This window comes from Lytechinus pictus, chromosome 7 (genome assembly GCF_037042905.1).
Source record: "Lytechinus pictus isolate F3 Inbred chromosome 7, Lp3.0, whole genome shotgun sequence".
Classification (NCBI taxonomy): Eukaryota; Metazoa; Echinodermata; class Echinoidea; order Temnopleuroida; family Toxopneustidae; genus Lytechinus; species Lytechinus pictus.
This window is the reverse complement of record NC_087251.1, coordinates 43902696-43924514: the sequence shown is the minus strand read 5'-3', so window position 1 is coordinate 43924514 and position 21819 is coordinate 43902696. Positions and strand designations below refer to the sequence as shown.

General features: G+C 35.8%; 1 protein-coding gene across 1 annotated transcript; it reads left to right on the top strand.

The window, feature by feature from the left end:
* The first annotated feature begins 3375 nt into the window (after nucleotides 1-3375).
* Nucleotides 3376-20531, top strand: LOC129264367 (D-aspartate oxidase-like). The gene is made up of 10 exons (XM_064102773.1): nucleotides 3376-3781; nucleotides 4698-4818; nucleotides 5420-5505; nucleotides 6762-6827; nucleotides 9037-9091; nucleotides 10332-10433; nucleotides 15597-15688; nucleotides 16380-16497; nucleotides 17208-17309; nucleotides 18025-20531. Exons 1-10 carry the CDS (start codon nucleotides 3567-3569, stop codon nucleotides 18145-18147), a joined length of 1080 nt encoding a protein of 359 aa, XP_063958843.1. The 5' UTR covers nucleotides 3376-3566; the 3' UTR covers nucleotides 18148-20531.
* The last annotated feature ends 1288 nt before the right edge of the window (nucleotides 20532-21819 follow it).

Below are 21819 nucleotides of genomic sequence, written 5' to 3'. Positions count from 1 at the left end.
AGGCACGTAGCCAGGGGGGGCGGTGGGGGCGGTCGCCCCCCCCCCCCCCAAACGCCCCCAAAAAGAAAAAAAACAGGGGAAAAGGGAGAAAAAGAAAAAGCGAAGGGAAGAAGGGCATAGCTTTATTGGTTTTTTCTTTCTTTTTTGTCAAACATGTCAAAAATATAAAAACCTAAATGTGATGTTCGTTTCTCTCTTCATACAAAATTTTGCTTCCGCGCTCCGCGCGGGAAAAATATCAGAATTGCCTTTCCCCTTTGTTTCCCACACCTTTTTTCTACTCCGTTTTTCCCCTTCCCCGGCCATGGGACTCGCATTCTTGCCAGAAATTATAAAGTATACATGGATAGTATGAAAAGTATTTTTTTAAGACACAAAATTTCGGCTCTTCTGTTCAGAGCGGGTAAACTTTTATACCGTCCCTCCCCGAGTCCCCAAATGCTATATCAAAATTAGAGCAGGTTAAAGTTTCAGAGAAATTTATACAATTCAGAACTTGCCATTCGCGGGAAGAGATCCCTGCATGTATTAGCTTTCTACAGTCTGTTTTGCGAGTTAAAGAAATTTAATGTGGCTAAAGTTTTTACAATCAAATCTGATGTGACTAAGGTTGGTATTTTATATCACTTTTGTTCTCATTAAAAAAAAAATAAAACGTCTTAGCTTTCGCGCTTAGCGCGGTAGAGGAATTATTTTGAATTCCTAAATCTTTTCCCATTTTGTAGGCGCTCATCTTTTCTTTTGAAAACAAGTTTTGTTTTTAATCACAGCAAGTCAATTGAATTTGTGTTGATAAGGGTATTAGGGACGCAGGAGACATCTTATTTTGATTGAAATTTGATGAGATATCTAAAACTTCGCGCTCCGCACGGGAGGGGGAAAAAGGGGGAAACTCCCCCTCCCTGCACCCTCCCCCCTAGGGAGCGCGCTTCGCGCGCTCTGTAAGTGTTGGCACGCTTCGCGTGCACTTACCGCCCCCTCCAAAATTAAATCCTGGCTACGCAGTTGACTAGTACGTTCTTTAAAAGAAGCAATATCTTTTCGGACTTTCAATTTGGGTTTCGCGAAAATCACAGCACCTCGCATGCAATTTTATTTTTCGTTAACAAAATCACTATTTCCACTGATAAAGGTTGTCATACTGTCGGTATTTTCCTGGACTTCTCCAAAGCCTTCGACACCATTAACCACGGAATTCTCTTGCATAAACTATCTCATTACGGTATTAGGGGGATGGCCTTGGAGTGGTTCAGGAGCTATACCTTACAGATAGGACTCAGTTTGTATCAATAAATAACCATAATTCATCCAACCTTCCAATTACTTGCGGGGTACCACAGGGTAGCTTACTCGGCCCTCTTCTTTTTATCACTTACATAAATGACATCCACAAAACTTCAAATTTACTTTCATTCATACTCTTTGCTGATGATTCCAACATTTTCTTTTCTCATGATAACATAAACCAACTTATTAGGATTGTTAACTCTGAACTCATGCATGTGACTGAATGGATCAAGGCAAATAAACTCTCCCTTAACTTACAAAAGACCAATTATATGTTATTTAGTAATAGAATAAACAGTTTGCCCGACAATATCATTTTTGATAACACTGTCCTTGAAAATGTTTCTGAAACAAAAATTTTGGGTGTACTTATTGATAATAAATTATCATGGAAACCACACATCGACAATATATGCAAAACAATTTAAAGAAATATTGGAATTATCAACAAGCTCAAATTTTTTCTTCCATCTCGTACACTACTTACACTATATCACACCTTAATATTACCATACATCAATTACTGTATTTTGGCATGGGGTTGTGCAATTCAAACGCAATTACATAGGATACTTTTGTTACAGAAAAAGCACTTAAGATAATAATTCATACACATTTCAGATTTCACACAGATGAATTATTTTTTGAAAACAAAATCCTTAAAGTTAATGATATATATCTGTTCCAACTCGGCCAATTTATGTACAAACTAAATAAAGATGATCTCCCAGCAATTTTTTCAATTATGTTCTGCAAAAACTCTTCTGTACACGATTATCCTACAAGACAACGAAACTTTTATCACCTACCTCCAACCCGAACTTTACTTGCAAAAAATTCTTTTGTCTTTTCTGGTCCCGTATATTGGAATTTCTTGCCCAACGACTTCAAGGAATCCCCAAGCATCACTATTTTTAAACATAATTTAACATTTAACATAACCTTAAAAAGATGCTTATTTGCCAATACTTTACACAAACAAGTCAATCTACCATATAACTAAAACTACAACAAAAACTACAAAAAAAAACTTCTTTTTTAACCTCCTTTAAACTTGCCTGCCGACCTGTTCCCGCACCTGCCATGCCCCTGTTTGCACCTCCAATTGTACCTGCACCCCTCCTCTCTCCCTACATTTGCCTCTCTGTTTCTCCCTCATTATCACAATTATTGTAACCATATTTTTTTTTCTATTTTTTTTTTAATTATTACTATTATCATTTATTCCAATTTGTGTCACTCTTTCGTTGTTACCTTTGATATTTTGTATAGCCTCCTTTTAAACTGTCTTCCGTCTCTCCTTTATACTATAGTTTTGTAATGTTGTCTCTAAGTTACGTATTGAAACTAAGTTATACAGGGGCTTGCCTCCCAAACAAGCTTTGCTTTTCTTGGCAAGCCCCTCCGTTCTGTTTTATACATGTATAGCCTTAGTCAAAGTTACTTTAGTTCTCATTAGTTCTCATCGTTTATACCTTCTAATTCTTACGTATATTCCGATTGATATTGTACTTTAAATTTGACTATGTATTGTTACTTTGATTTTGTTGTGCTTTGTGAACGGAAAATGAATAAAATCTAAATCTAAATCTAAAATCAAATAAGGGCCCAGGGTGAACCATTATGCCGCGAGCTAATAAAGCAGTGTCTTGAAATAAATATGGTTCAAGTGTGTCTTGTTTTTTACGTGCAATAAATTGTGCCAGATAGCGTACCTACGGGGGGGGGGGGGCAGAGGGGGCAGTCTGCCCCACCCTGACGAGCCACAACCCATGCAAAGGACGTATCCCTGCCCCCCCCCCCCCCCCCCTTGACGAGCTTGAAGACCCTTTTTTTTTTTTTTTTGGCTTGTCAATTTTTTTTCTGGTTACGAAATCCTTCATTTGTGATTGAAGACCTTTCTTTTTTTTTTTTTTGCTTGTCAATTTTTTTGGCGGACGGTTCCCCCCCCCCCCCTGTGAAAAATCCCAGGTACGCCACTGTGCCAGATAATCAATATATAGTTGACCTCGAGCAGGCCATATATGGATTCGCATTTCGCTCGTATATACAGAATATATAACCAATTTATCTCCCGGGTTTAATCTCACTCGATCTCTCACCACCACTACCGCACCGCACTGCAGTGCAGTGCTGATATATACTGTACTGTTTTGCTTTGACCTCATTCATTGCGAGTACACATGTACAGTGAGTGCTAGTGTCAACTGCTACCTACTGATGGAGGCGTTATTGCAAATTGTATTTTAATACGTTTAATAGGTCTACTAGTGTTCAGCATGGCAGCGGAAAAGGGTAGAACGAAGAGAGTGGTCGTTGTCGGCGCTGGCGTTATAGGGCTTTCGTCGGCTGTCAATATCATTGAAACTATCCCAAATGTTGAGGTTACATTGATAGCAGAACATTTTGAGGAGCATATGGCATCAAGCGTATCTGGTGGCTTGTGGAATCCCCGGGAAGTCCCCCTCAACGGCACACCCATGCATGTTCTTCGGTATGTTCTCAAAGTCAAACTTAATATTGTAGCATAAATACTAGTAGTAGTAGTACTACTACTAGAGTATTCATTCCTAAACTAAATAAAGCAATAATAAGATGGTGTTTACATCGTCTTATGAGCTTAAAAAATGCCACTTTCCTCATTCTCCCCCTCAAGCACCTACATGTATCTTGGACATAGGCGGTGGAAGCGGGGGGGGGGGGGGGGGGACATGTCCCCCTCAACTTTTTGTTGATAACCTTTTTTTTTTTTTTTGCTTTTTCCAGCGTCCCCCCTACATAAGATAACCTTTTTTTTTTTTTTGCTTGTCAAAAAATTTTGGTGGTCCCCCCTAAAATTTTTGGCTTCCACCGCCAATGATCTCGGATCCCCTTATGGGCCCTTTTGCTCCCCTCTCCCCAATTCCCCTCCTCCCCTCCCCCTCTTCTTCCTCTTCTTCCTCCACTCTCCTCATCCACCATTGACATTATTATGGACCTTATACTTTAGGCCAAAGCAGTGAGTTTAGGGTAGCTTGGGGGCTCAGTGCCCTCTGAAATAAATTGATTTAATTGCTTGTCTGAATTTATTTTTACGGGAAAGTGCTTCTGGAAACAGCTGTGACATTTTTAAAATGTTTTATGCTTGTGAAACTAATTGTCATTTTCTCCCTGATCCTGTCAAAGTTTCACAGTTCCACAAGTTCAAGTATGTATTTACATCTATTTTGCATTCACTTTATCTATCATACATGTATATTAATGGTAATTTGAGTTTAAACAAAGGTTTTGTTTTCAAAGAATATGATATGTGATCACGTTTTTCCAAAGAGTTCTATTGCAATACAATATATCCAATAAATCTCTTATTCCTGGACTTGTGCAGAGTGATCTAAATGAAGATGACATAATGATTTATTCATGCTTTCCAGGAAATGGGGCAAGGAAACTTGGGATCATAGCATTCCTTTGGCATTGAGTTCGGAAGCATCCAAAATTGGAATAGAGTTCATCCCCGGTTACCGTTTGTATCCAGAGATGATCAAAGAAGAAGTAAGTCTTCATGTTTCGGAAATTTTTTTTTTTTCACTGAAAAGAGGTGAAAGAAATATAATTTGATAAATGTTTTACACAAACTTTTGGTCAGACATGAATTAGCAGAGCTTTAAGACTAAATAGTTATTCAATATTGATACATACCAAGATATTTATAATGGAAAATTTCACATCTCAGAAGTCTAATACCATAAATCATTAAGAAGATCTTTTGGTAGGATGAGTTCTCAGTGGATGTTTTGAACCACACTTTTGGGGCAATATTATGCATGGTGTACGGGGAACTTCCATTATTATTATTATTTTAGATTTTTAGATTTTAGACGACTCCTTCTAAGACGGGCTCCAGATCTATGGGCAGTGTGTGTGGGTCTGGTAGGAGTTGGCAGACCAAAAGGTGTTGCTTCATCTGGTCCTCCCCATGTTATAAGCTACTGAAATCCTGGTATCTAATTGGCTGAGAATAAATAAGTCAGTGAAAACCAGTCACTTAAAAAAAAAAATTATGAAATAGTACCTTGATGATTTTTATTTTATGTTATGTGCACATCATTATTCTGGTGTGTTGTGTCTTGTTGAATTTATTATTTGAATACAGGAGGAGCCATGGTGGAAGGATGATGTTATAGGATACAGAAGAGTTCCTCAAAAAGAAATCAAACAACTCTTTGCTTCGACATTCAAGTAAGTTCTTGGGCCCGTATTCGGAACTTGGGTGTCATTTCAACTCTGGTCTAAAGTTGTGGTTAACTATATGGATAGCCAATAAATTGTCATTGCGTCAAAAATCTCAGTATGAATTCAATTTGACCGCACATTTGGTGCTCAATCCCGGGCTCAATCCATTCAAAACTGTTTGGGAGTGATAATTAAGATAGTTTACCCTGCCATTTAAGCCTGGGGAAAAGGACACAATTCAGCTTATAAATGATGTTCATCAAATTTAATTGTAATGTAATTTCTGGTATATAGCTCAGAAATTTAGCTTGCTTTGACAAAATCTATTCCACCACTGACATTGATAACTGGTGTTATAACGGCATTTTTACATTACAAATTTTAATTGTGCCTCTCAAAAGGGGGGGGGGGCACTGGCTGGCTTTGCCAACCCCCCCCCCCCCCTCCCCTGGATCTGCCAGTGCCTAGAAACTTTTCAAAGACTTGTTTGTTTTCCCCTTTAGATTATAGGCCTAATGTTTTCAATGTTATCTATATCTAGGGACAGTGATTTTCAATTTTACCGGTAAATAAAACAGAAATTCTGTTTGGTTCTTACACTTTTCATGTAAAAATTCATGGAATTCACCTTTGCAAAAATGGAATTCAGGTTTTTGCTGTGTACATTTTCAGTGACAAAACAGAATTTCAATTTTTAGATCAAGTCGAAACAGAATTACAGATTTCAGAAACTGAAGACAACCATTTTTTGAAATGGAAAATCACTGTCTCTAAATTATTGCACCTAACATATACATTTATGTCACCTTAACTATCTTCTTGTGCTAACTTCTCAGTTCTTATGAATTATTTTCATGGAACATATTGATTATAAATTTGTAATTTCATTTTCAAAGTGAGTTGAAAATTTCTGTTGAAAATATATCATACCTTGCTGTCAATTATGAAAATCCATATTTTAATGTTCGAAAAAGAAATGGAAATCCTTCGAAAATATGTTTTGCCCAATTAATTGTGGGCCCCAGCCGGCAGCCACTGTGCAGCGCCAGATTGACGTAGCTCTATCCCTTGTATTGTTGAACGCCAAACAGGGTAGTAGCAACTCCCATCTTTTAACGTCTTTCGGTCTGACGCGGCCGGGGTTTGAACTCCCGGTTGTGAGACGGACACTCTACCAACTAAGCCACCACACTAAGTGAAACTGCTCATTAATGCATATGAACCTTTCAGTAATCTATTTCTTTTGTTTTTGTCATTGACAGGGATGGATATTTCTACATGACAATGATAACCAATTGCCCGATCTATCTCCCTTATCTCATGAAACGGTAATTTACAACTCTTCATCTCTACTTCATTATATAGGCTTATGATTTTTTTTTACATTAGAAAAGACTACTGGTAATTGTGTCAAGTCCTTATTAATTGTCATGTATGCACTATTCTATTAAAAAATGTGTTTGAAGCTCCTTGATAAAACCCAATCAAGTATTCCATTGATGTAGCTTGTTTTTATTTTTATGAGACTGCAACTTTATGTTCATGATGTAATTTTCTCTGTCAGAATTCGCAGAATGGGGGTGGGGGGGGGGGGGTTAGGATCAGCCCCTCCCACCCTATAACCAGTCATTTCAATGGAAAGTTGCCACCTGGTATAATTAAAGTAGAGTCGTTGACTAATTGGAAAATCAGAGCATATGGACAGGAAACTAAATTGCATTTTAACCAAGTGATAGTGGAGCCAAACGGTAATAAGACCAAACTTATAGTATGTCAAGTGTGTTTAGCAATGATGTTGTTAATAGGCACTCTGAGAATAAGACCATCAGGGCCTAGCTGTCTTACAAAGAGTCACGATCGATCCAGTCAACCACAACTATGGAAAGCCAGCAACGTCAACATCTAAAATACATGTTTGTTCAAAATATTTTCTCGATATGATGTATATTCATACTTTCATTGTTTTCTAGATAATTCATTATGCTTCTCTTTGTTTTCAAAGGACATTGTACAGATTTCCTAAAGAAAAATTTATGACATTGATGGAGTTCCATATACTTGAGGTAGATCGGATATCGTAACTCCTTGTAAGATGGGAACGTGGTAGGAGGCCAAGTGGGTTTTTATAGCCATGATGTTGTTAGGCACTCTTAGGATTTAGACCATCTGGTAGTAGGCCAAGTGGAAGCAAACCATTTCAAGGATGGAGTTTGTATATCCCACTGCTGCCACCATAAAGGAAATAAATGTAGAAGTTAAAGGTGAAGTTCACCCTGATGAAAAGTTTGTTGTAAAAGCACCAGAAAAAACAATAAAAAACATTGGTGAAGGTTTGAGGAAAATCCACTGAACATTAAGAAGGTTGTTTCATTTTTAAGTTTTTGATTTTTACGTCATATGAGCAGCTGCTCTATATAATATGCATAAATTTCATGATGGTTCATGATGACTAAAATTTTTCATCTTTCAGCAGTGGGAGTAAAATAATTTGTCTGTTGATATACTGAAAGTACAATAAAACCCATTTTCAGCTTTTTGAGAAAATGACATTATATTGATTTTTTTTTCTTTTTGCTTGCATATGACGTCACATTCAAAATAATTAAACTTCTAATAACTTTTTAAATCTTTGATGGATTTTTCTCAAACCTTCGCCAATATTGCTTATTATTTTTTCTGCTATTTTTACAATAAACTTTTTGTCAGGGTGAACTTCCCCTTCCTCTGTCAAACCTGAACACTGTAACAAAAAGGTTAGCGATTAATCGCTAAATGAAATGACCTATCAAGATCATTGTTGCATGCACATTTTGCTCAGCAGACTGACTAGGAACGAATCAGATATCTTCTTTCAAATTAGCGATTAATCGCTAACCTTTGTGTTATAGGGCCCTGGACATTTTAGCCAGCATTGGCCATTTATGGCCAATGTGCGTATCACAAGTCATTTCTCATTTGATCATATTTCTTGATATGAAGTATTGCCTCTTTTCAACATTACAAAATGATATCTTGATATAAATAATGTGATTTCTTGATGTTTTGTGTTGTTTGTGAAATTAAATTCTTGATATCCAAGAAGGGAATGCTAGATATTAAAAAAATAGGATTAAATGAAGAAATGGCTTGTCATACTAATGGTAGCATACATGTTAACAACGACCCTTTCAGTTGGGAGGTATATGGCACTGGGATGCCAGACTTCAGGCTGAAAAATCTGAAAATCTGAAGTCAAATATATCTAATAATAATAATAATAATAATTATTATTATTATTATCATTATTAATATTATCATTATTATTATAATATTAATATAGGGCCATATTTTCAGACATTTTGGCCTTGCAGATACTATCCTTTGTAAAAGGGAATTACAAAGGTTGCATAACCTTAAATAAAGACCAAATGAACTAATGGCACAAAACTAGCAACCTCTCACTCTTTCAATGAAGTTTCGATAAGGACTCTTTATAATACATGTATATAAAGCAACCTTTTTCTCAATTTCCCCCTAAAATTGTTTGAATGCATACAGCTTTCTACAAAAGGGTGGAAAAGCCATTCAGAGGAAGGTCGACAGTTTTGGAGAGGTCAGTTAGTAGGTCACTTTGATTTCTTCCGTTTTTAGGGCAGTATTTGATCTATTATTCATTGTGCATGTACTTTGAGTCTTCTATAATAATGATTTGTCTCAATTTATACTCTCAGACTTTTTACACACCACACGTGTGTAGTGGCTGTGATGTGTATGGCTGGTTTTGAATAGTTGTAATTGCAAGAAAGAATTATTCTGTACAGCAAGTTGCAAGTAGCTTAGGCACAAGTGTTTCCAAGACTCTGTGGCCCTGCCTTGTAATAATAGGAATCAACTTATAAAATTTTGCATTTTCACATATGACTCCCTGCCATTCCCACTGTTTTATCTGTACTTGAATATTAGGATTATCAACGAAAAGACGCTTGTGAGGGGCCTACATTGGGCAAGGTGCCTAAAAAGAAAGATCTTTCTTCATTGATCGATTTATCTTCAATAGAGATATTATTTGCAAACTAAAAGGTGGAGGCAAGGCCCCATTATCACCATGAGAATGCTAACACATTTGACATAATGAAGTAGTTCATCAATTTACACATTCTTGTTTAGTAGTTTGTAATGGTGACTTATAATTTGTCCTAGATATCTAATTATACTGTAAAAGATAACAAGAAAGACATAAACATATATATGTTTCTGTGTGTTTATTACGCTTTATCTGGTCTTCTAGGAATTCATGTGATATTCCTTTTCATGATGGCAAATATAACCATAAAGATCTGTGACTTTAAGGAATGGAATATGTTTGAACACCTTTTAAGAATTAACATGATTTCTCTTTTGTAGTTGACTGGCCTTGAGGGGAACATTAAACATGTTGCCCGCAACAGAATCGTATTGGCCCGAGTCTTTAGATAAGGGAAATATGGTTCTTTTAAGGGCAATATATTTGATGTTTCGGCCCGAGAGAAGAGCCAGTCAAATTATTATTATTACCTACAGCTGTATGATGTGTAATTCAAGCTATCATTTGGAACAATTTATATGCCTGTTTGCTTATCACTACTTCTGATGTCAGGTTATTCACGAAATTGGCGAAGTAATCCTTTCTATGTTATTAGGAAAGACGTCTTAGCTGTGTTCCGTTTTGAGTCCATTTCGCTGGGGTGACTGTAGTGTAATAGCTGTTGCCACCACTTCTCTAATCAAAATTTTGCATTCATTTTCTATTCAAGTGAGATCATATTTTTGATTAATTTCAATCCTTGTTTCAATAAAGTATTATATTCTCTCAGTTTGCAGGTGTGTATGATGTAGTAGTTAACTGCACAGGATTAGGAGCAAAGTTTCTGGCACAAGACGATGCCCTGGAGCCTCTGAGGGGTCAAATTATACGGGTGAGTGCAGAATGAACCTAGATCTCTTCAGTCTATATTCTCACTTGGTCTGATAGTCTTAATACCACGTGGGCTAAACCTATTTGGTCTACTCTCAATTTGGTCTAATTGCTGTTTGGTCTACACGACACTTGGTCTAATATCTATCATTCTCATTGGCCAGAATTCACAAAGGTGGTTTTTAAAACCATGGTTTATGCAGATTTCATGTATAAATTATGGTTATTTACCGCGTATATTAAAAAAAAATTAAATGCTGATGCATGCTTTTGTCACAGTGCGCCAAATTGACACCTGTTACCATGGTTAGATAAGCTATTTTATTCACAAGTTCACAGTTTTGAATTAATGAGTCCACTCTTAAAACAGTGGACTCATGACTAAATTAGCATACTTAACCATGGTAACAGGCATCATTTTGGTGCATTGTGACAAGCATCAGTATTGGACATTTTTTTAATATACATGGTAAATAAGCGTAATTTATTCAGGAAATCTGCATAAACCACGGGTTCAACTGATGGTTTTAAAAACCACCTTTGTGAAACCGGTCCATTAAGATGGTCTTAACTCCACCTTCTCTTAATATTATTTTGTACTCAGTCAAATGAGGATTTGATTCATAAGTTTATTTAAAGGTAAAAGAAAGTATTCCAGCAAACAATTATTTCTTTAGAAAGTCTTTTAAATCAAGCTTAATTATCACCATGTCATCATACATCTAGATCTGGTAAATTAATGAAAACTCATCTAGGTGAAATCTTAGCTCAAAACCGATAATTCAAATGATCACTAACATATAAAAGCGTGGGGCAGTGTATTGATATTGCTTGAAAAAATACAGTGCTTATTTTGCTAATTTCTTATCAATTATGCATTTTCTTCAACAGTCATGCAAACGTTTGGGATGTAATTTTATGGGATTATTTTTAACTCATTTTGCAATCGTTACCAAAACGGGTGGGTGAATCATAAAGGTGTTCGTAAGTAAGAGCGACTTTAAGAACGACTGGTGATCCTTTCTTGTGGTAAATGGTATATTCATTGGCGATGGTTTGGCACGTAAGAAAGGTTCACCATTCGTTCTTAAATTCGCTCGTAACTTTCGAACAGCTTTATGAAACGACCCCCTGGCATCTATCTTTAATCATATAGACTATAAAATGTTGGTCCAAATAAATGGATTATAGGCTACATGATAATTAGACCAAATGGCTCTAAAACAGTTAATGACCTGGGGGCCGTTTCATAAAGCTGTTCGTAAGTTAAGAGCGACTTTAAGAACGACTGGTGAACCTTTCTTACGCGCTAAACCATGGCCAATGGTGTATACCATTTACCAAAAGAAAGGATCACCAGTTGTTCTTAAAGTCGCTCTTATCTTACGAACAACTTTATGAAACACCCACCTGGTTGCAGAAAAATTAGGAATAGACCATGTAGAATTAGACCAAGTGGAAAGTAGACCAAGTGGGAGTAGACCAAGTGGCAATTAACCCTTTTTTCAGACAACTTGGTTTAGTAATGTACACAATCATCAGGATCAAGACTGTAGGGGGGGGGGGGGGTCATTCTTCAAAGAAAGTTTAGGTCATGCTTGAAACAGATAGTTATCTTTTGGTTTCCTTTTGTTTAATATGGAATAGACTTGTTAATTGCTTTGGATTGATAATAAACTCTTGTATCATATGTAGCAGAAAATGGATGGTCGCTAGACCCTGAGGATATAACCAGAATACAACATCACATTTGTTATGTTCTGATTTTATTATCTCCCCATCCCTTCCTATACTTAAAATCAATTTTGCATAAAGTACTTGTATGTATTTTGCAAACAAGTGAAATAATAATCAGCTTGTTCAGCTAATTGATTGCTTCGTTCAAAAAGAAGAAGAAGCATGAACCACTTTGGTCAATGATCAATTTTCAATTAATTGATCAAAGGAATAATTATTCTTAATTCAAGCCGAAATGGCAGAAGGATCATCAGAAAATACGACTTTATAACTCAACCTGTCAAAACACTAAACCTTTGATTTATAGTCCTTAAAGGGAAGCTCCAGGTTGAAGATATTTATATTTCAATAAAAAGAGTAAAACTCACAAAGCAAAATGCTAGAAATTTGATCAAAATTGGATAGCAAAGTTGAATTTTAAAGATTTGCATTATTCCGGTGAAACAGGTCTAGGCATGTCGTCATGAATATTCATTTGGGCTGATGATGTCATATCCCCACATGTTCTTTTGTATTTTATTATATGAAATTAGGTTTATTCATTTTTTTTCTACCAAGAACTAAAACAATTGGATTGACATCTGAGTAAGTGCATTAGTTATTTATTGCCGCAACTTATTTCATCATAAAGGAGACACATCATTTACACATGTATGAAAAATTAAACAGTTATGATTTCATGTAATAACATAAGAAAAAGGAATGTGGGGATGTGACATCATCAGTCCACCAAATGAATATTCATGACGACGTGCATATACCTGTTTTCACAAAATATAGCTAAACTTTAAAATTCAATAACTTTATTTGTTAGCGGACTTTGATGAAAGTTTTAGCATTTTGCTCTGTAAATTTTACTCAATTTATTTAGATATAAATATTCTCAGCCCAGAGCATCCCTATAAGGTCATATCCCTTTGGAAGACAGAGTGGTAGAAAATGTGATGAATTACTATAAAACATGATTAAGTATAACTGAGCATGTGGATAAATTTACTTGATCAATATGAAAGGTCATTGGTAGAATCATATATTGTTCACATGCAGAACACTGTCTGATATACTATAAATACTATGATTTGGTGAATTTCAAAGGCATTCAGTCAAATCAATTGAATTGCAGATCGAGTTGGGGAATAAATCGATTCAAGCCCCAAATGATCGACCTCACTCGCCTCTTCACCGGCCTTTGATATTTTGTGCCCTTTTCAATTTTTCCTATTTATGCTCTATTTTTATAAATGCACCATTATGAAACATGGCTTTTCCCGAATGATATTGAAATTTGAGGCCATTAGAGAAAATACATAATACAATTCATTCATTTTTGCATCATATTTGGCTCATCAACACTACATATAAACCACGTCCTCCTCTCTTCCTGTTGACATATTGTCAAAACAAGGGAATATATTTTATGGAAGTAATCATAACATAAAGTTGTTTTATGAATTTACACAGTTAAGATTGAGCTATTATCTGTTCAAAGTTGATATGATGTCATTTCATTTCATTTTACGTTTTATTTGTAATCTTTTATGGGTACCTTTTATTGGGGTGAGTGTTGTGTACAGCACATACTTCTTTACTCACAACTAAAATGCAGTGGAATATGGACCGTCTGACAAATAAAGAGGTTCAATGTAGCAGTTATCCAGTTTTTATTGGAAAACTGTTTGAATGCATACTCATGAAATACATAAAATGGCAGGGTTCTTTTTTATTATTGTGATACTTTTTTGTTGATTGTATATTTTAGATGTTCTGGTACCAGTTATTTACTTAAACTGTAGGGATTATGCAATCCTGTTTATTGTATTGACTTGATGTACCTGACTTTAATTACTTGATTTATATTTTGTTGAAAATAAAAGAAAAAAGGAAAAAAATCTGGATAATAAAATGTCATTTATGCTATTGAATGACAAGGGCTACGGTTTTGGTTGGGCTTCAGCCCCACCCCCACTTTTTTCCAAAACCGTGTAGAAAAACATAAAAATTACCATCTGATTATGATTTTCTGAATGGTCAGCACACCACTTTTGACTAAGCCCCCCCCCCCCACCACTTTCAAAACCATTCTGCGGCCCCTGAAAGAGAATGTTCAACTTTAATCAAGAGACCGAAAATGTAAAAGTATTCAAGTTTATTTAGATAAATGAGACAACCACTACCTACTACATGGCCCTGGGAAGCAGGGGTGCTGAAGGTGCTGAAGCAACCCCAAGATTTACCTGGGACCAATTTTTTTTTCTTTTCAAATTTACATCAACTCCCCCCAGTAAAAAAAATGTTCCTAGGGCCCTGGCCTACTGGGTTGATAATATTACTACTTTGAGAAAGTAATTCAACCAAGGTTTGGTATTTGTTTATCATTTACCTTGGGATGTTAAAGAGATAATGAACATCAGTTTATCCTCAGTTCATTTTCTGTCATTCTTGTCTTTCTTACTGTTTCACTTCACCTCCCTCCCTCCCTCTTTCAGGCTAATTTCTTTATCATTATTTCATATGACAAGTTCTTTTTATTTCCGAGTCTTAAAATTGAAAAATATTTGTCCTTTGCAACCTTTATTTCATTTAGGGATGGGGTGGGGGTCCGTCCTGCACTGCAGACTCTCACTCCTCCCATCCGTGATAATTATCATCCTTTTGATAGGCTGTTTTATTTAATTATATTTATTGAGATTTGAGCCTAGTATAAATTACATATTTAAAAATTGTGCAAAGAAACTTTCAAAAGAAAAAAAAAGAAAAACATGTAATTTTACCTATGCTATAAGAGGTCAATAATTGATTTGAATATGTATCGAATATGTTTTAGGGCTCAACATGAAAATTGTTAACCATAATTTTTCTGTATTTTGTATATTGATATTTATTTATATGTTTGATTTGTAACTTTGTGTCTCGCTGTAATCGTTCATATAAGTGTTTGTTTGTAAAATTGAGAATGATCCAATATCATATGTGTGGATTTTGATCAATAAATTTTGGAACTATATTACAAACACATTCACACACCTCCATCTCTCCCCCCTCCCCTCCACTCCACCACCCTTCCCCCTCTCTTCTATCTCTCTCCCCACCCCACTTTTGCCTTCTTTTACCACTCTGAATTCTTCACTCTTCAATAGGGCCGTCTGCACCATCCCGAGTTTTCAAATTAGCGCAAATTTCGTAGGTGCAGACGCACTCGGGATTATCTATTCACGGCGTCAGACCATAATGCATCGATGCCTCGCTCGAGCAGGAATCGCTCTTCTTGCGATGGTGGAGACGGGATTTCTTGAATCTTGAGATTTATCGCGAAGAGGGCCAATCTGGCTAAAATCTCGAGATTGAGCAAACTCGGGATGGTGCAGCACCGCCTAATTACTCTCCTTTCATACTTGATGCTCAAAGTGAATCTCATGTTTTCTTTCAGGTTCGAGCCCCGATGCAGCATTTCTTTATCCTGTACTCTCTCAAGGCCGGGATGAAAGGATTGGGCAATAGATCATTCTATGTGTTTCCAAGGTAACAGAAACAAATAAGTTCAAGTCCAAAAGGGGACTCATAGTCTCTCCCTGTTATTTGTCATTATTACATTACAGTACATTACATCGTCACAGTCGTATTAAAATTGAAAAGATTTATATTTATGGATATGTGACAATGTGCAGAATTTAATCTTATGACAGCCATCAATATCCAGCCAGCCACTTCATTATTTTCTTTCGATTCTACCTTGATGTCATCTAATAGATTAAACTCCGAAGCCAGTCTGTTTCGTTCATTAGTTGTTTTTTTTGGTTACTTCCAAGACTTGACTCTTTCATGGAATAGAGTATATCATAGTAGTTCATTGCAATGCAATGGAGTGATTAATGATCAAATCTATAAGAACCTTTGACATATAAAATGGTGGATTTGACTTCATTATCTCACAATTTCTACATCCTTTGTTTGCATACCATTATATTATGGAACTAAATATGTTTAGTGCCTTATAATTTGATTTGTTTCTTTTTTCTATCCAATTTTGATGAAGACATATTGTTTTGTATTTAAGTTCATTCATGTAAATTCATATTGACTTAACATCAAGTTAACTTTTGTTACATGGGCTTAAAAGGACGACATGCTATTTTGTCTTTTGTCAAATAATGATTTATGATTCAATGTCATCATTACCCCTCCCTACCCCCTTCCCAACCCCCACCCCCAGGAATGGACAAGTGGTCCTAGGTGGAACATATCAGCATGGAAGATGGGATACCAAACCAAGCCAGGAGGATGCTAAATACATCTTAGATAAGGCATCACAAGTACTACCAAATCTGAAGGTAAGTACTAACAGTTCCATCACTCGATCAGAGTAGCCGTGCTAAAGCCAGGGTAATGGTATGCAGTGCTTAGAAACATATTAAGCTCTTTATATATATTGAATATTATTATAATTATTATTATTATTGTTATTAAGGCAAGCTACGGAATCACAGCCCTTTTCCCCACTCTATAACCTCTTTACACAAGTCTACTGCTTCAGAAAAGGTCACTTAAAGTATCATACAGTATTATCATTATTATTATTATGGTAAGCTACAGAATCATAGCCCTTTCCCCCACTCTATAGCCTCTTTACACAAATCTACTGCTTCAGAAAAGGTCACTTAAAGTATCATACAGTATTATCATTATTATTATTATGGTAAGCTACAGAATCATAGCCCTTTCCCCCACTCTATAGCCTCTTTACACAAGTCTACTGCTTCAGAAAAGGTCAAACAGGTGATGATTTATCTATTATTTGGGCATCAAGTCTGTTTAAGCTCCACCAAAAATATGATCTTGCTTTTTTTTTTCTTTATTTCCGAAGTAATTAATAGACCTAAATGAAAAAAAAAGTCAAATATGACTTCTATTTCTTCTCCTAACCTATGTCCGAAGAAGGTTAGAAGCTGGAGACTGCATGCGTATCTACCAATGTATAAATATGGTATTGGTGCTTGAATGGCCAAATTCCATTAAGTTTTGATCGTATTTTTGTTTTTAGGGAAGTGAGGTTGTAAAACATTTGGTCGGACTGAGACCATGCCGTTCCAAAGGAGTCCGACTAGAGGCTGAAACTATGAACTTTGGTGCATTGAAAATAGAGGTTAGTAATCGTAGCAAGGATTTAAATGTACATCAGACTATTGACTGTAATATAAATAGTGGCAAACCCGTGATTTTTAAAAAGAGGGGGTGCAGATGTTAATTTTCTTTATTTATATAACAATATGAATATATATAATAGTTTGTTATAAAAATAATATCTAGTTTTTGTATAGTGCTTTTTCCATAACGGCTCATAGCGTTTTACAGCATATTGTTACCCCGGTCATTGGATTCATTTCAATCCCGCACAAAAAGTGCACAATTTCCACTCCCTGGGGAGCATTCCTTGCAGCCTCATAATGGCGCTGGCAAATTCAAACATACAATAACTTTCGCATCCTACCGGGTACCCATTTAGCACCTGGGTGGAGAGTGGCAAAGTGTGGATTGACGCCTGTGGATTATTATCAAAATGTAGATTGAGCTTGCATCCTTGCGCCCCCGGATTCGCCACTGCATAAAACTTAGCATTTGATCATGGGACTGACTTCTACGATTGATTGCATTGATTAGTTTGAATGATCAGTTGTAAAAAAAAAATCAGATATGGACATATGCTCCCTCTGTGTTTTGAGTCACCCATAAAGCTGAATAAAAATATATACATCTGTGCCCCCTCTACTTTCAAATTTTCTCTTTGCTCCTCCCCCCTAATTCAAATTCCTTTGAAATGTCTTTTTATTGTTCCTTTGACATCCTCCTCATTACACCAGGTTGTTCATAACTATGGCCACGAAGGCAATGGAGTGACTCTACACTGGGGATGCGCCAAGGAAACCACTCGACTCGTCCAGCAGATACTCGAAAAATCATCCACGTTGCAAGCAAGATTGTAAACATCCTTAGCCAGGGTGATGCAGGAAATATTGGCAATCAATTGCAAATTTCTCTTGCAACTTTACAATTGATATCAATCATTTTTTACTTAGAAGATGTAAATGATATTTTTGCACAAAGTGGTTGAAAAAAATACTTAAACTGTGGTATATGATTGACTCTGAGTCTAATGCAAACTCTACTCTGTTTTAAATCTGTGTTAAAGGTAAATGCCAGTTGTGGTAACGATCTCAAAATGACTTTTTACAGAATCCAATATAATGACCACCAAAGTGTCTGTTTGTATGAATAAAAAATATGTGCCAAAGGACTTTCTTGAAAAAATTGTGTAATTGCTGAGAAATAAGCAAAATAAGCGCGGATTCGGGCACTTCCGTCGGGTCTTTATTCCAGCAATAATAATATACTGTCCCACGTGTGCCTATCTGTGTTGGCGATCTTCAGTGTGATCGTTTTTCAGCTTAGATTATATGATTTCACAGAGTAACTGTACCAGATCTAGATCCACGATGATATAGTAATACTTAACCTTGGTTTTACAGACTTTCTCACAAAATCAGTGTTTACTGCAACTACTATCATTTAGCTTTAAGAACCCTTCCATTATATTTCATGTACATAAAGCCAAAGTCACGTTTGTTTACCTCAGTTCCTGTTCATCATTTCTTTTATTTTTATTTGATTGATAATGAACTCTTTGTGTGTGATATTTTGGATCTGTATCGTTACTCTGATTGTATTTTGTTTATTTTGTGAACAAAAAAGCAATATATTTAATTCTCATTCTTAAAAGTGCACAAAGAATTTGCAATGAAATAAAGGTCATGATTTTCTTGTCATATTATTATTATCATTAAAATCAACCTGAATTACCCCATTATAGAATAAAAATGACTTATCTTTCATACTAATATGGCTGATGATGATATTGAAATGTATGTGTAATGAATGGCCGTATGCAGGGGGGGGGGACAAGATGCAAGAAATTTTCGAAAAAAACCCCAAGGGAGGGGAGCGAATTGACTGGGTTTGTCATGGGGACGCTTTTGTATTTTCTAAATTGAAATAGAAGGATTTGTGCATGCTTTGGTAAAATTTGTGGAAATTTAAGTAAAAAAACAAGTTTCAACATTTCTAGGGGGGGAATTGCTCCCCTCCCCCCCCCCCCCCCCCCCCGCGTTGCATACGGCCATCATGTAATCTCACTTGGAAACATTGAGATTTTTATGAATTTATCTTCTTATAGATTGTTATTAGTGTTAGTACCATTTTAGTGTTTTGTATATATCATTTACTTATTTTCATATAAACTTTTACTGCCTTGTCCGATGTTTTTCGCCGGTTGTAGGTTATTTCTTACTTGCATGTATTAAAAAGTGTGAATGAAGAATATGTGTATGATTGAACTGATATTCATAAACTATGTTGTTCCCAGCTTAAAAATGGGATGTTTCATCAGCCTACAATTGTTTTTAATATCTGTTTATCTTTGGCTGGTCCAGGATTTTAAAATAAGGGAAAGAGAAAATTTGAAAATGAAAGGGATGCAGATGACAATTTTCTCATATTGTCTCACCTGCATAGCAGAGCAAGACTATAGGCGCAGCTTTTGTGTTGGCGGCGGTGGTATCGTCAACATTGAAATCTTAACCTAAGGTTAAGATTTTTGAAATGGCATCATAACTTAGAAAGTGTATAGACCTGGTTCGTGAAACTTGGATATAAGTGTAATCAAGTATTGCTGAACATCCTGTGTGAGTTTCAGGTCACATGACTGAGGTAAAAGCTAAAAGGTCACTTATGGTCAATGGACTTAGACCACGTTGGGGAAATCAACATTGAGATTTTTTTTGTGATGTCATAAGTTTAGAAGGATATGGATCTAGTTCATGAAACTTGGACATAAGGCTAATGGTGTTTCACTGAATATCCTGCCCAAGTTTCAAATCACATGACCAAGGTTGAAGGTCATTCAGGGTCAATAAACTTTGGCCATGTTGGGGTATTTCTTGAATTGCCATCATAACTTTAATTTATGGATCTAGTTCATGAAACTTGGATGTAAGAGTAATCAAGTACTACTGAAAATCCTGTGCAAGTTTCATGTCACATGACCAAAGTTAATAATTTAGGGTCAATGAACTCACAATATGTGAATATATTATTTTGATAAATATTATTGAATAGTTGAGATTTTTGTCCACAAAACAACTCAGTACTGGATTTGCTTTGTTACAATGTGTGAGAAATTGAGATTGACAAATATTACAATGATATATTTGATACTCTACAATATGCAAAAACTGTATGGCATATAAGACTTATATGGTGTTGTATAATTCATATGGATAGAAATATATAAAAAGCAATAATAATCAAATTAGTTGACTTTGTCTTTCTTGCTTATACATGTTTATGGAAATGTAACCTGATCAATAATACTCTGTTAGACTTTCATTTCTTACCATGCCACACCACAAGTTAATCTTAGAAAGAAGAAAATGATTATTGATATTGTATATCACAAATACGATATACAAAAGTACAAAAGACTTATTATTATCTAAAACTTAGTTTTATTCACAATTGAGTGAGTAAAACAGTTTAAAGAAATGATACCAGAAAGTAATTATAAGAAAATAATCCCATTGCTCGAAAATATCCTTAAATGTGCTCTTTTTCCCAATCAAAGAAAATAACCAGTGGATAAAAAAGTTTAGCTTTTTTAAATTAATGCTTCATTTCCCTTAATTTCATCAGGTTTTTATGTTTTACAGGCTGGCTTTTAATATTTTTATTATCGTTATTTTTCACAACATTTTCTTGATGATCAGCCATGCACAATGTCTTTTAATAACTCTGCTATTGCTACTATGACAATCAGTGTAAGTGTCCAAAATGGAAATGCAAGGATTTTGTTGAAGAAACCAAACTTTTAGTTATTTTCTTATTTCCTATTTCAATCCATAGATTACATAAGTAACAATATAACAAAGGAATAATAACTAAGTATATAACAAAGGAAATAAAACTTTCCTACTAAACGTTGGTGGGACCAATCCTGAAATACACCCCCTCCCCCTCCCCTGCGTTGCATGGGATCCCCATTACAAGAAGGATACCCAGAAGATAGAAGCCATTCAGAGAAAGGCAGCTTGTTCTGTATGGGGAACTACAGACGAACTAGCAGCGTCACAACCATGTTACCATGGTTACGGGCCTTAGAATGGGATTCGTTGGTGGGGTGGGAAGATAGACAGAAACATAGCTTGCCCAATGTTCCAAATAATAAAAGGTCTTGTTGCCATAAACCCTGAAAACTTCGTCCACGAAAGGTTTGCTTGATTTTCCTTAATTTCATTGTAGGTATTTCTGTTTTACAGGCTATAGCTCTTATTATTATTATTATTCACATTTTTTTGATGATCGGCCATGCACAATGTCTTTTAATAACTATGCTATTGCAGAATTGTCCACGACTCTGGGAAATAAACCAAACTCCAAAGTCAGCTAGTCAAAAGTGATGCTCATAGATACAGCTTTTTCCCTCGAACCACTATAAACACTGGAATGATTACTGAACATGGATACAACTCTAATAAACTCACTGGACTCCTTCAGATAAAAAAATCACCCAAAAGTCTAGTGTACTCGGTGACCTCGCGTTTCTT

What these genes read in the sequence shown, in the direction of transcription:
- LOC129264367 (XM_064102773.1), top strand. Translation starts at nt 3,567, where the DNA reads ATGGCAGCGGAAAAGGGTAGAACGAAGAGAGTGGTCGTTGTCGGCGCT. An exon ending in CAGAGATGATCAAAGAAGAA is followed by an intron (nt 4,819 to 5,419) that starts GTAAGTCTTCAT and finishes ATTTGAATACAG; the next exon opens with GAGGAGCCATGGTGGAAGGA. An exon ending in CTCTTTGCTTCGACATTCAA is followed by an intron (nt 5,506 to 6,761) that starts GTAAGTTCTTGG and finishes TGTCATTGACAG; the next exon opens with GGATGGATATTTCTACATGA.